At 41.3% G+C, this 16,049-nt stretch overlaps 1 protein-coding gene across 2 annotated transcripts in view; it reads left to right on the forward strand.

The window, feature by feature from the left end:
• The window catches only part of CASD1 (CAS1 domain containing 1), a 248,486-nt gene that overhangs the window by 133,498 nt on the left and 98,939 nt on the right, over positions 1 to 16,049 (forward strand). For both annotated transcript variants that reach the window (XM_053714060.1, XM_053714061.1), the window contains exons 6-7: positions 1,895 to 1,957; positions 10,487 to 10,531. In XM_053714060.1, coding sequence (XP_053570035.1) covers positions 1,895 to 1,957; positions 10,487 to 10,531 — 108 coding nt within the window. The remainder of the gene's footprint in view (positions 1 to 1,894; positions 1,958 to 10,486; positions 10,532 to 16,049) is intronic.

A 16,049-nucleotide genomic window follows, 5' to 3' on the forward strand; every position in this document is an offset into this window, starting at 1 on the left:
AGATAGATGGCAGCTAGGGAGACCAGAGAAGATGGAGCTACAATAGTCAAGGCGGGAAATGATGAGAGATTGGATTAAAATCTTAGTTCTTTCTTGTGTGAGGAAGTGTCAAATTTTGGAGTTGTTTTTAAGGTGGAAACAGCAGGAGTTGGCCAAGGACTGGATGTGAGGAGTGAAAGAAAGAGTCAATTGTGACCCCAAGACATTGGGCATTTGTGGTTGGGGTAATGATCTTATTATCAACAGTTATAGAAAGATGGTGAGATTTTGGAAGAACGGGGGAAAATAAGGAGCTCCATTTTGGAAAGATTTAGATTAAGGTAGTGAGAAGACATCCAAGATGAAATTTAAGAAACATATATGTTTATTTAAAGGGACAGTCTACACCAGAATTTTTATTGTTTAAAAAGATAGATAATCCCTTTATTACTCATTCCCTAGTTTTGCATAACCAACACAGTTATGTTAATACACTTTTTACCTCTGTGATTATCTTGTATCTAAGCATCTGCAAACTGCCCCCTTATTTCAGTTCTTTTGACAGAAATCTATTTTAGCCAATCAGAGCTGGCTCACTGGAACTCCACGTGCGTGAAGACTGTATTATCTTTATGACACACATGAACTAACACCCTCTAGTGGTGAAAAACTGGCAAAATGCCCTGAGAGAAGAGGCGGCCTTCAAGGGTTTAGAAATTTGCATATGAACCTCCTAGGTTTAGCTTTCAACTAAGAATACCAAGAGAACAAAGCAAAATTGTTTAAAATGACTTTTGCTATCTGAATCATGAAAGTTTAGGACTAGACTGTCCCTTTAATGCTGCTTATGGCTCCCTGACTAATGAAATAAGAACAAACTACTGCAATCCTTGGACATTTTCTCCAAAAGCAGCATTACAGATGTGGTGCCAGAAATGATTCATGTATCTCACCTACACTATATTGTCATAGCTTAATGCAGCTTTTCTGACCTTGTGTCTTTACAAATTGGATACATATATTGCTAATAATTAAAATAAAACCTTTATAATTTAAAAGACAACTTTTAACGTGTGCGGACTAGGGCGCGTATTACATGCAATGCAGACTACAAGGTGTGGTTCCCTTATTAACTGTTTCACTGCTGGGCCTCTCACAAAAATGGCCTTAGAGGGAACACAGCTCTGTGTGTGTATATACTGTATATATACTATTACTATCTAAAAATAAACTTGCCTACGTGTTTTATGAATGAACGTCACTTCTTTAGGGGGGAATTCATGGGCCTTAAGGAAGTTAAGAATCTATAAATGAGTTATTAAGACAATTATATTGTGGTTTTATTGAATGTAAGCTTAAAGGGACAGTGAAGCCTGTACAATGAAGATAATCATTTTAACCAACAAGCAATGCTATAACTAATTAAATGATATCCAATGCATACAATGAGTTATTTTTATTAAAGTGACAGTTAAGCCAAAATTAAACTTTCATGATTCAGATGGAGCAAACAATTTTCCAATTTACTTCAATTATCAAACTTGGCTGTTAAGAGCTTGGGAGCGTGCACGTGTCTATGGCAGCAGTGTTTGTAACTATATATATATATAACATTGCTATAAACAATGTTGCAAAAACTGCTGCCAGATGGCTTACGACATGTACACATTCTTGAACTGACCTAGGATTACTCTTTACAAAGGATACAAAGAGTACTAAGCAAAATTGGTAATAGAAGTAAGTTGTTTAAAATGTCATGCTCTGTTCAATCAACTTAATTTTGACTTAAGTTTAATTTTGACTTTACTGTCCCTATAAATTATTAATAATTACTGATTAGTTTTCTGCATTTTTTTATTACTTTATCTTGTAAATGACATAAGAAATAGCTGATGGGTGTATTTTTCTGTTTCAGGATTTTCTTTGGTATCCAGAGGTGAATGGCTCCATGAAACAATGCTTCCAGGCGCTGAGTGAGGTTTGTTCAAAGTTCTCATCCTGAGAAAACCAAGTCAGCTGTGGTCTGTGTAAAGCAACATTTCATGCAAGTTTTTCATACGTCAAGGACAAAACGTTTGAAAATAACTTTTGCATCATAAATTTATTTTATTACTTCCCTTTTCTCCTACATTGGTGTATCTGGTCCACGGCTTCATCCTTACTTGTGGGATATTCTCAATCCCTACAGGAAGTGGCAAAGAGAGCACATCAGAGCTGTCCATATAGCTCCCCTCAGGCTCCGCCCCCCCCAGTCATTCTCTTTGCCGCTCTAACTAGTAGCATCTCCACGGGGGTGGTAAAGAGTATGTGGTGTTAGTTGTAGTTTTTTATTTCTTCTATCAAGCGTTTGTTATTTTAAAATAGTGCCGGCTTGTACTATTTACTCTGCAGCAGAAAGTGATGAAGATTTCTGCTAAGAGGAATATGATTTTAGCACCAGTAACTAAAATCCATGGCTGTTCCCACGCAGGACTGTTGAAACCAGAGAACATCAGTTGGGGGGAACAGTTTGCAGGCTTAACTGCTTCAGGTATGATCAGTCATTTTTCTAACAAGACCATGTAATGCTAGAAGACTGTCAGAAATTCTCTCTGGGATAGGTAAGCCATTTTTCTTAGACTCTGTATAAAAAATGATGGCTTATATTAAGGGCTCTATGCTGGTTGACACTAATTGTGGGCTTAATCGATTGCTTTTTAGCATGTTTTTGGCTAAAAATAAGGTGTTTTTTCAAACTTTAAAACACTTTTGGGGTTTAATTTGTGCCTGGCACTTAGTTAGACACCTAATCTAGTCAGAAAGGCCCCTCCACTCTAGAATGAAGAGGGAGGAGGCCTCATTTTCGCGCCTCAATTGCGCAGTGTTTTTTGACTAGGCAGTTCATGCAGCTTCACGTGGGGAGTCCAGAGGCTCAGAAAAGGATTCCAAAGAGGCTTATTTGCTACCAAAATAACCCCTAAGGAAGGTAAAGGCCACAGTGGAAGCTGTGGCAGGGGACTGTGCTCTGTTAAACGGTTAATTACTGTTATTAGCTCCGGTTTGGGCATTAAGGGGTTAATTGGTCTGAAAACTTGTGTGCAATCTTTTCAAAGCATTAAGACACTGTGGTGAAATTTTCATTAAAATCGGATGTTTATTTGATGTTTTTTTTGATGTTTCAGTAATAAAGTGTGCACTTTTATTATTTAAAGAGACAGTAACGTTTTTGTCAAAAATAATTTTTATTGCATTGAAGTTCTGTTTATGTCTGTCAAACATGTCTGAACCTTCAGATAGCCTATGTTCTGTATGCTCAAAGTCCAAGGTGGTTCTCCCATTAAATTTATGTGTGAAGTGTGCCATAGCGTCCAAGCAGCTTAAGGACCATACAATCACACTTAAAAATATAGCCCAAGATGATTCTTTAGCTGAAGGTAGTGAAGATAGCTCGCTATCCTCTCCTTCTGTGTCAATACCAGCTATGCCTGCGCAAGCGTTGCCCAGTACATTTAGCACACCAATTGTGATTACTATGCAACAGTTAGCGGCAGTAATGGATAATTCCCTTTCAGCATTTTTATCTAAACTGCCAGCTTTGCCTAGGAAGCGTGATTGCTCAGTTTTAAACACAGAAAATGAGCAAGCTGACGCAGAGGATAATTTATCTGTAGTGCCCTCACATCAATCTGACTTGGCGGTGAGGGAGGGCCTGTCTGAGGGAGAAATTTCTGACACAGGGAAAGTTTCTCAGCAGGCAGAGCCTGATGCCATAGCATTTAAATTTAAGCTAGAACACCTCCGCGCCCTACTTAAGGAGGTCCTAGCTACACTTGATGATTGTGATCCTTTAGTGATCCCAGAAAAATTGTGTAAAATGGACAAATTTTTAGAGGTCCCAGTACACACTGATGCATTTCCGATACCTAAGAGGGTGGCGGATATCGTGACTAAGGAGTGGGAGAAGCCAGGTGTACCCTTTGTTCCCCCTCCTATATTTAAGAAAATGTTCCCAATTGTTGACCCTAGAAGGGACGCATGGCAGACGGTCCCTAAGGTAGAGGGGGCAGTTTCAATGCTAGCTAAGCGCACAACTATACCAATAGAAGACAGTTGCGCTTTTAAAGATCCGATGGATAAAAAATTAGAAGGTTTACTTAAGAAAATTTTTGTTCAACAAGGTTTTCATCTACAACCAATTTCTTGCATTATTCCTGTAACCACTGCAGCTGCTTTTTGGTTTGAGGAATTAGAAAACTCCCTCCAGAAGGAGACTTCTTATGATGAAGTCATGGATAGAATTCACGCCCTCAAGTTGGCTAATTCTTTCATTACAGATGCCGCTATCCAGTTAGCTAAATTAGCGGCGAAAAATTCCGGCTTTGCAATAGTAGCGCGTAGAGCGCTTTGGCTAAAATCGTGGTCGGCGGATGTGTCGTCCAAAACAAAATTGCTTAATATTCCTTTCAAGGGTAAGACCCTATTTGGGCCAGAGTTGAAAGAAATTATTTCAGATATCACTGGGGGAAAGGGCCATGCTCTCCCACAGGATAGACCTTTCAAAGCTAAAAACAAGTCTAATTTTCGTTCCTTTCGCAATTTCAGGAACGGACCGGCTTCTACCTCTACAGCCACTAGGCAAGAGGGTAACACACCCCAGCCCAAACCGGCATGGAAACCAATGCAAGGCTGGAACAAGGGTAAACAGGCCAAAAAGCCTGCTGCTGCTACCAAGACAGCATGAAGGGGTAGCCCCCGATCCGGGAGCGGATCTAGTAGGGGGCAGACTTTCTCTCTTTGCTCAGGCCTGGGCGAGAGACGTTCTGGACCCCTGGGCACTAGAAATTGTCTCTCAGGGGTATCTTCTAGAATTCAAGGACCTTCCTCCAAGGGGAAGGTTCCACATGTCTCGCTTATCTTTAGACCAGATAAAGAGACAGGCATTCTTACATTGCGTAGAAGACCTTTTAAAAATGGGAGTAACACACCCAGTTCCAAAAGCAGAACAAGGACTGGGATTTTACTCAAACCTGTTTGTAGTTCCCAAAAAGGAAGGAACTTTCAGGCCAATTCTGGACTTAAAGATCCTAAACAAATTCCTCAGAGTTCCATCATTCAAAATGGAAACCATTCGGACAATTTTACCAATGGTCCAGGATGGTCAATATATGACTACCGTGGACTTAAAGGATGCGTACCTGCATATTCCTATCCACAAAGATCACCATCAGTTCCTGAGGTTCGCCTTTCTGGACAAGCATTACCAGTTCGTGGCTCTTCCCTTCGGATTGGCCACTGCTCCCAGAATTTTCACAAAGGTGCTAGGGTCTCTCCTAGCGGTGCTAAGGCCAAGGGGCATTGCAGTAGCACCTTACCTAGACGACATTCTAATACAAGCGTCGTCCTTTCACAAAGCAAAGGCCCATACAGACATTGTTCTAGCCTTTCTAAGGTCTCAAGGGTGGAAGGTGAACATAGAAAAAAGTTCTCTGTCCCCGTTCACAAGGGTTCCCTTCCTGGGAACAATAATAGACTCAGTAGAAATGAAGATCTTTCTGACAGAGGCCAGGAAGTTAAAACTTCTGAACACTTGTCGAGTTCTTCAATCCATTCCTCAACCCTCCATAGCTCAGTGCATGGAGGTCATAGGACTCATGGTTGCAGCAATGGACGTGGTTCCATTTGCTCGAATTCATTTAAGACCATTGCAACTGTGCATGCTCAAACAGTGGAATGGGGATTATGCAGATTTGTCTCCCCAGGTTCAAATGGACCAGAAAACCAGAGACTCAATCCTCTGGTGGTTGTCTCTAGATCACCTATCTCAGGGAATGAGTTTCCGCAGACAGGAGTGGATCATTGTCACGACCGACGCCAGCCTCCTAGGCTGGGGCGCGGTCTGGGAGTCCCTGAAGGCTCAGGGTCTATGGTCTCGGGAAGAGTCTCTTCTCCCGATAAACATTTTGGAATTGAGAGCGATATTCAATGCGCTCCAGGCATGGCCTCAACTAGCGGAGGCCAAATTCATCAGATTTCAGTCGGACAACATGACGACTGTGGCGTACATCAATCATCAGGGGGGAACAAAGAGTTCCCTGGCGATGAGAGAGGTATCCAAAATCATCAAATGGGCAGAGGATCACTCTTGCCATCTATCAGCAATTCACATCCCAGGAGTGGACAACTGGGAAGCGGATTACCTGAGTCGTCAGACTTTCCATCCGGGGGAGTGGGAACTTCACCCAGAGGTTTTTGCCCAGTTAACCCAACTATGGGGCATTCCAGATCTGGATCTGATGGCATCACGTCAGAACTCCAAAGTTCCACGTTACGGGTCCAGGTCCAGGGATCCCAAGGCGACATTGGTAGATGCCTTAGTAGCGCCTTGGTCATTCAATCTAGCTTATGTCTTTCTACCGTTTCCCCTTCTCCCCCGGCTAGTAGCCAGGATCAAACAGGAGAAGGCTTCGGTAATTCTGATAGCTCCTGCGTGGCCACGCAGGACTTGGTATGCAGACCTGGTGAATATGTCATCGGTTCCACCATGGAAGCTACCTTTGAGGCAGGACCTTCTAATTCAAGGTCCATTCGAACATCCAAACCTAGTTTCTCTGCAACTGACTGCTTGGAGATTGAACGCTTGATTCTAGCTAAGCGTGGGTTTTCGGAATCAGTTATAGATACCCTGATCCAGGCTAGAAAGCCTGTCACCAGGAGAATTTACCATAAGATATGGAGGAAATATCTTTGTTGGTGTGAATCCAAAGGTTACTCATGGGGTAAGATTAGGATTCCAAGGATTCTAGCCTTTCTCCAAGAAGGATTGGAGAAAGGTTTGTCAGCTAGTTCCTTAAAAGGACAGATTTCCGCTCTGTCTGTTTTGTTACACAAGCGTCTGGCAGCGATGCCAGATGTTCAGGCGTTTGTAAAGGCTTTAGTCAGAATCAAGCCTGTCTATAGACCTGTGGCTCCTCCATGGAGTCTAAATTTAGTTCTTTCAGTTCTTCAACGGGTTCCGTTTGAACCTCTACATTCCATAGATATCAAGTTACTATCTTGGAAAGTTTTGTTTTTGGTAGCTATTTCTTCTGCTAGAAGAGTTTCTGAATTGTCTGCTTTGCAGTGTAATTCACCTTACCTGGTGTTCCATGCAGATAAGGTTGTTTTACGTACCAAACCTGGTTTTCTTCCAAAAGTGGTTTCCAATAAGAATATTAACCAGGAGATAGTTGTTCCTTCTCTGTGTCCTAACCCAGTTTCTAACAAGGAACGTCTGTTGCACAATCTTGATGTGGTTCGTGCTTTAAAGTTCTATCTAAAAGCAACTAAAGACTTCAGACAAACAACGTCCTTGTTTGTCGTCTATTCTGGCAAGAGGAGAGGTCAAAAGGCGACTGCGACCTCTCTGTCCTTCTGGCTGAACAGCATCATCCGGTTGGCTTATGAGACTGCTGGAAGGCAGCCCCCTGAACAAATTACAGCTCACTATACTAGAGCTGTGGCTTCCACATGGGCTTTCAAGAATGAGGCTTCTGTTGAACAGATCTGTAAGGCAGCGACTTGGTCTTCTCTGCATACATTTGCCAAATTTTACAAATTCGATACTTTTGCTTCTTCGGAGGCTATTTTTGGGAGAAAGGTTTTACAAGCAGTGGTGCCTTCCGTTTAGGTTACCTGACTTGTTCCCTCCCTTCATCCGTGTCCAAAAGCTTTGGTATTGGTTCCCACAAGTAAGGATGAAGCCGTGGACTGGATACACCAATGTAGGAGAAAACAGAATTTATGTTTACCTGATAAATTTCTTTCTCCTACGGTGTATCCGGTCCACGGCCCACCCTGGCATTTTAGTCAGGCTTAAATTTATTTTTCAAAACTACAGTCACCACTGCACCCTATGGTTCTCCTTTTTCTCCTAACCGTCGGTCGAATGACTGGGGGGGCGGAGCCTGAGGGGAGCTATATGGACAGCTCTGCTGTGTGCTCTCTTTGCCACTTCCTGTAGGGATTGAGAATATCCCACAAGTAAGGATGAAGCCGTGGACCGGATACACCGTAGGAGAAAGAAATTTATCAGGTAAACATAAATTCTGTTTTTATTTATGAACTGTTTACGTTTCATTGTTCTACTGAGAGTCATCTTTGGCAGCCACAGTAATATTAAACACATTGTTAAAGACCCTATACAGTGGTTAAGCATAGTAGACAGATTGCAGTGTACAGTATTTATTGTGCCTACTATTGCTGTTGTTTACCTCCACATGTACTGTTTTCCTCTCCCCTACAGGGAATTGTCTGTATATGGTACATTTATATAATGAGTCTCAGATTGCACCTTACAGTAGCAAACACTGGTCTTTCATCTAGGAAAGTAATGGAACTTAAATGGACATGAAACCCAAAATGATTCTTTAATGATTCAGATAGAACATACCATTTTAAACAACTTTCCAGTTTAATTCTATTATCAAATTTGCTTCATTCTCTTGGTATGCTTTGTTGAAGGAGCAGCAATGCACTCCTTCAATGACAATCAGTATATATATGCAGCCACCAATCAGCAGCTAGAACCTAGGTTCTTTGCAGCTCCTGAGCTTTCCTAGATAAACCTTTCAGCAAAGGATAACAAGAAAATTAAGCAAATTATATAATAGACGTAAGCTGGAAAGTTGTTTAAAATTGTATTCTCTATCTGAATTATAAATGTCTAATGAATGACTTTACTGTCCCTTTTATTAAAAATAAATATTAGCTATGCCACCACTGACACATTTTAAGCACTAAATGTTTTTACTAGTGTGATTTTAAATTGATCTCACAAAACAACATGGTTATCAGATGAAGGATATCTTTTACACTATAAGTATTGATATACGGTTTAGATCTGTCCTATACAATATTGCTATGACAAATTATATTCTAGGCTTGACTCCTTTTTGCTTTCAGAGAAGGAATCACATCCCTCTTTTTCTGGCAATAAGACAACTATATCTAATAGAAATGTGCCTTTATCATCCCCATATAAATATAATCTAACCAGGGCTGATAAATGCACGCATGGATACTAGAAAAAATGCAATCCTCTCCAAAGATAATATAAGCCCATATCTTCCATATGTTTATGAGCCCTCAGACAAACAGTAGAATGATAGTTTTATTAGTACAAAAAACTTATTGTATTAACCAATTGCTTTTTGTAGAAAATATATATTCTGGTTTAAGGTCCTCCACTTTCCCCTGCTGGCTGATACCAGCTGCACCTAAAATGTAGCTTGGTGCAGCTGGATTCTTTCTAGGCCTTGCAGCTGTAAAATCAAAATGTTATTTTGTTATTATATAATGTATGTGTTTGAGTTTGTGTATATGTACTTGCCTGTATGTAATGGCCTATATTATTTTGTGTGTGTTATTTATACACACACGAAACACGGAAACAAACTGCACTCTCAAACTGGGCTGGGTACACATCCTATGTCACTGTAAACCTCACAGCTCTGGGTATTTAGACAGCTGTACAGCTCCCAACAACCCATGCAGTTAACCCCTGACCAGCTTTGGTGCAAAGCAAAATGATCAACACAACACACAGAAAGTCTGGCACTCTCTTGCAAGCACATAGTATGATTTAAATGAAAAATGGAAAAGATAGTTGCATTTGGCTAAATGGTTTAAACCCAGTACCACGTCAAGATCTCTTCCCTCTTGTGTGTGTATATATATTTATATATGTGTGTGTGTGTGTGTGTGTGTGTGTGTATGTATGTGTATATATATATATATATATATTTAAATATATTTAATATATATGTATGTATGTGTGTGTATATATATATATATATATATATATATATATATATATATATATATATATATATATATATATATATATATATATACATATACACACACACACACATACATACATACATACACAAACATGAATACACATACCAGTATATACAGGTATACCTCACTTTACAGTGCTTCGCTAATACAGCGCTTTATGGAGCTGAAGTTCAACCTCCAAGGATTTTGAAACAGTGCTGTAATCTTCGTGAAATTGTGAGAAAAGTGACCGGCACCATTTTGTTATGCACAGTTCACTCTGTTTACAGCATTACAGTGCAATCTGTGTCTCAGTGCTATAGTCTGGCAAATTCTACTACAGTAATTGTCACTATTTTACAGGTACAGTATTTATTGAATACTAATTGAATACTGTGCTGTGCTAGTGTTAAACTAAACATAGCACTATTGCACGCCTAATATAAGTTAGTTCAAACATGTTTTCAAGTTTTTAAACACACTGGCAAGTGAAATGAAAGCTAAAACCGCCTTGTTTCGCAGTTTTCACTTTACAGCGTGGGCTCCGGTCCCTAACCCACTGTATGAGCGGGGTATATCTGTATGTATGTATATATGGAGAGAGAGAGAGAAAACAAAAAAGAAAGAAAGAAGTGGTATCATTTTGAGCTAATTGTCAACCCCTGATATATATAAATGCATTTTTATTTTTTCTGTTCTTTCTTTTCAGCTTTCAACATCAAAACCACAAATGATTATAGCAGGAGCAGCCACGGTAAGCCAAGTTTTAATTCAGTTGCCCCCTTTAATTAATTAAACTACTGAAGTGAGACATTAGCTGTCAAAGTGATGTGATGGCAAAATGTTGTAAAATCTGCAAGTATTTCTCATTTGTGTTAATTTAATCTGTACTATTAGGATTAGGATTGTGTGAGTAAAATGCACAAACATGCACTGAATATAACTGAGGGTTTTACGTTAAGAGATAAGGACGACACAGAAGGTGGCACTTTTAAGGGGAAAAAACGGGATTGATTAGGTATAGTTATATAAATTACAGGGGTCTCTTAAAGATACCCTGGTGCTACCCACTCATGATAAATACAATGTAGAGGTATGGAGCTAAGAAAGGGAGCTATAGGGTGCAGCTATTTCTAAAATGAGTGACTTTTTTATTTTAACAGATTAAAATCTATTTAAATTTAAACTTGACCAAACATAATATATATAAGTGAGAAAAAAGTATAAGTAAAAAAAAATATATACACTATTAAGCATAGTGTATATCCATACCTACTAATTTAAAAAATAGCAGTGATTTCTCTCCCCCAGGTGGCAAAAAAGGCCTTGTTTAGGAGGATTCCTTCTCAGGATGAGGAGAAGAGCTCTTTTTCTCTTGTTAAGTGTATCCAGTCCACGGATCATCCATTACTTGTGGGATATTCTCCTTCCCAACAGGAAGTTGCAAGAGGATCACCCACAGCAGAGCTGCTATATAGCTCCTCCCCTCACTGCCATATCCAGTCATTCTCTTGCAACTCTCATCAAAGATGGACGTAGTAAGAGGAGAGTGGTGTATTATAGTTAGTTTTTTAACTTCAATCAAAAGTTTGTTATTTTTCAATGGTACCGGAGTGTACTGTTTCATCTCAGGCAGCATTAGAAGAAGAATCTGCCTGTGATTTCTATGATCTTAGCAGAAGTAACTAAGATCCATTGCTGTTCTCACATATTCTGAGGAGTGAGGTAACTTCAGAGAGGGAATGGCGTGCAGGTTTTCCTGCAATAAGTTATGTGCAGTTAATATTTTTCTAGGGATGGAATTTGCTAGAAAATGCTGCTGATACCGGATTAATGTAAGTAAAGCCTTAAATGCAGTGATAGCGACTGGTATCAGGCTTATTAATAGAGATACATACTCTTATAAAAGTGTAATATAAAACGTTTGCTGGCATGTTTAATCGTTTTTATATATGTTTGGTGACAAAACTTATTGGGGCCTAGTTTTTTTCCACATGGCTGGTTTGATTTTTGCCTAGAGACAGTTTCCTGAGGCTTTACACTGTTGCAATATGAGTGGGAAGGGCCTATTTTAGTGCTTTTCTGTGCAGATAAAAATACTGACAGAGACATTCAGCTTCTTCCTGCATGATCCAGGACATCTCTGAAGGGCTCAAAAGGCTTCAAAGTCGTGTTTGAGGAGGGTAACAATCACAGTAGACTGTGGCAGTTGTTGTGACTGTGTTTAAAAAACGTTTTTGTCATTTATTATTCTGTTTTTGTTATTAAGGGGTTAATCATCCATTTGCAAGTGGGTGCAATGCTCTGCTGACTTGTTACATAAACTGTAAAAATTTTGTTAGTGTAACTGCCTTTTTTTCACTGTTATTTCAAATTTTGTCAAAATTTGTTTCTCTTAAAGGCACAGTAACGTTTTTTTTTTTTTTATTGCTTGTTAACTTGCTTTAAAGTGTTTTCCAAGCTTGCTAGTCTCATTGCTAGTCTGTACAAACATGTCTGAAACAGAGGATACTTGTTCATTATGTTTAAAAGCCATGGTGGAGCCCCATAGGAGAATGTGTACTAAATGTATTGATTTCACCTTAAACAGTAAAGATCAGTCTTTATCTATAAAAGAATTGTCACCAGAGGGGTCTGTCGAGGGGGAAGTAATGCCGACTAACTCTCCTCACGTGTTGGACCCTTCGCCTCCCGCTCAAGGGACGTACGCTAATATGGCGCCAAGTACATCAGGGACGCCCATAGCGATTACTTTGCAGGACATGGCTGCAATCATGAATAATACCCTGTCAGAGGTATTATCCAGATTGCCTGAATTGAGAGGCAAGCGCGATAGCTCTAGGGTTAGACGAGATACAGAGCGCGTAGATGCTGTAAGAGCCATGTCTGATACTGCGTCATAATATGCAGAACCTGAGGACGGAGAGCTTCAGTCTGTGGGTGACGTCTCTGAATCGGGGAGACCTGATTCAGAGATTTCTAATTTTAAATTTAAGCTTGAGAACCTCTGTGTATTGCTTGGGGAGGTATTAGCTGCTCTGAATGACTGTGACACAATTGCAGTGCCAGAGAAATTGTGTAGGCTGGATAAATACTATGCAGTGCCGGTGAGTACTGATGTTTTTCCAATATCTAAAAGGCTTACAGAAATTATTAGTAAGGAGTGGGATAGGCCCGGTGTGCCCTTTTCCCCACCTCCTATATTTAGAAAAATGTTTCCAATAGATGCCACTACACGGGACTTATGGCAGACTGTCCCTAAGGTGGAGGGAGCAGTTTCTACTTTAGCAAAGCGTACCACTATCCCGGTTGAGGACAATTAGAGGGTTACCTTAAGAAAATGTTTATTCAACAAGGTTTTATTTTACAGCCCCTTGCATGCATTGCGCCTGTCACTGCTGCGGCGGCATTCTGGTTTGAGGCCCCGGAAGAGGCCATCCATAAAGCTCCATTGACTGAAATTGTTGACAAGCTTAGAACTCTTAAGCTAGCTAACTCATTTGTTTCTGATGCCATTGTTCATTTGACTAAACTAACGGCTAAGAATTCCGGATTCGCCATCCAGGCGCGTAGGGCACTATGGCTCAAATCCTGGTCAGCTGATGTGACTTCAAAGTCTAAATTACTCAACATTCCTTTCAAGGGGCAGACCTTATTCGGGCCTGGTTTGAAAGAAATTATTGCTGACATTACTGGAGGTAAGGGTCATACCCTTCCTCAGGACAGGGCCAAATCAAAGGCCAAACAGTCTAATTTTCGCGCCTTTCGAAATTTCAAGGCAGGTGCAGCATCAACTTCCTCTGCTTCAAAACAAGAGGGAACTTTTGCTCAATCCAAGCAGGCCTGGAAACCTAACCAGTCCTGGAACGAGGGCAAGCAGGCCAGAAAGCCTGCTGCTGCCTCTAAGACAGCATGAAGGAGCGGCCCCCTATCCGACAACAGATCTAGTAGGGGGCAGACTCTCTCTTCGCCCAGGCGTGGGCAAGAGATGTTCAGGATCCCTGGGCGTTGGAGATCATATCTCAGGGATATCTTCTGGACTTCAAAGCTTCTCCTCCACAAGGGAGATTTCACCTTTCAAGATTATCTGCAAACCAGATAAAGAAAGAGGCATTCCTAAGCTGCGTACAAGATCTCCTTGTAATGGGAGTGATCCATCCAGTTCCGCGGACGGAACAAGGACAAGGGTTTTATTCAAATCTGTTTGTGGTTCCCAAAAAAGAGGGAACCTTCAGACCAATTTTGGATTTAAAGATCCTAAACAAATTCCTCAGAGTTCCATCATTCAAGATGGAAACTATTCGAACCATTTTACCCATGATCCAAGAGGGTCAGTACATGACCACAGTGGACTTAAAGGATGCCTACCTTCACATTCCGATTCACAAGAATCATCATCAGTTCCTGAGGTTTGCCTTTCTAGACAGGCATTACCAATTTGTAGCTCTTCCATTTGGGCTGGCTACAGCCCCAAGAATTTTTACAAAGGTTCTGGGCTCACTTCTGGCGGTCCTAAGACCGCGAGGCATAGCGGTGGCTCCTTACCTGGACGATATCCTGATACAGGCGTCAAGCTTTCAAATTGCCAAATCTCATACAGTGATGGTTCTGGCATTCCTGAGGTCGCATGGATGGAAAGTGAACGAAGAAAAGAGTTCTCTATCTCCTCTCACGAGGGTTTCCTTCCTAGGGACTCTAATAGATTCTGTAGAAATGAAAATTTACCTGACGGAGTCCAGGTTATCAAAACTTCTAAATGCTTGCCGTGTTCTTCACTCCATTCCGCGCCCCACGGTGGCCCAGTGCATGGAAGTAATCGGCTTAATGGTAGCGGCGATGGACATAGTGCCATTCGCGCGCCTGCATCTCAGACCGCTGCAATTATGCATGCTCAGTCAGTGGAATGGGGATTACACAGATTTGTCCCCTCTACTAAATCTGGATCAGGAAACCAGAGATTCTCTTCTCTGGTGGTTATCTCGGGCCCATCTGTCCAGAACTTTCGCAGACCAGATTGGACAATTGTAACAACAGATGCCAGCCTTCTAGGTTGGGGTGCAGTCTGGAACTCCCTGAAGGCTCAGGGTTCATGGACTCAGGAGGAGAAACTCCTCCCAATAAATATTCTGGAGTTAAGAGCAATATTCAATGCTTTTCTGGCTTGGACTCAGCTAGCAACACTGAGGTTCATCAGATTTCAGTCGGACAACATCACGACTGTGGCTTACATCAACCATCAAGGGGGAACCAGGAGTTCCCTAGCGATGTCAGAAGTCTCCAAGATAATTCGCTGGGCAGAGACTCACTCTTGCCACCTGTCAGCGATCCATATCCCAGGTGTAGAGAACTGGGAGGCGGATTTTCTAAGTCGTCAGACTTTTCATCCGGGGGAATGGGAACTCCATCCGGAGGTGTTTGCTCAATTGGTTCTCCGTTGGGGCAAACCAGAATTGGATCTCATGGCGTCTCGCCAGAACGCCAAGCTTCATGTTACGGATCCAGGTCCAGGGACCCAGAAGCGGCACTGATAGATGCTTTAGCAGCGCCTTGGTTCTTCAACCTGGCTTATGTGTTTCCACCGTTTCCTCTGCTCCCTCGTCTGATTGCCAAAATCAAACAGGAAAGAGCATCGGTGATATTGATAGCGCCTGCGTGGCCACGCAGGACCTGGTATGCAGACCTAGTGGACATGTCATCCTTTCCACCATGGACTCTGCCTCTGAGACAAGACCTTCTAATACAAGGTCCTTTCAATCATCCGAATCTACTTTCTCTGAGACTGACTGCATGGAGATTGAACGCTTGATCCTATCAAAGCGTGGCTTCTCCGAGTCAGTAATTGATACCTTAATACAGGCACGAAAGCCTGTCACCAGGAAAATTTACCACAAGATATGGCGTAAATATCTTCATTGGTGTGAATCCAAGAATTACTCATGGAGTAGGGTTAGGATTCCTAGGATATTGTCCTTCCTCCAAGAGGGTTTGGACAAAGGATTATCAGCTAGTTCTTTAAAGGGACAGATTTCTGCTCTGTTTATTCTTTTACACAAGCGTCTGGCAGAAGTTCCAGACATTCAGGCATTTTGTCAGGCTTTAGTTAGAATTAAACCTGTTGCTCCTCCATGGAGCTTAAACTTGGTTCTTAAAGTTCTTCAAGGGGTTCCGTTTGAACCCCTTCATTCTATTGATATCAAACTTCTTTCATGGAAAGTTCTTTTTCTGATGGCTATTTCCTCGGCTCGAAGAGTCTCGGAGTTATCTGCCTTACA

Source organism: Bombina bombina, chromosome 5 (assembly GCF_027579735.1).
Source record: "Bombina bombina isolate aBomBom1 chromosome 5, aBomBom1.pri, whole genome shotgun sequence".
Classification (NCBI taxonomy): domain Eukaryota; kingdom Metazoa; phylum Chordata; class Amphibia; order Anura; family Bombinatoridae; genus Bombina; species Bombina bombina.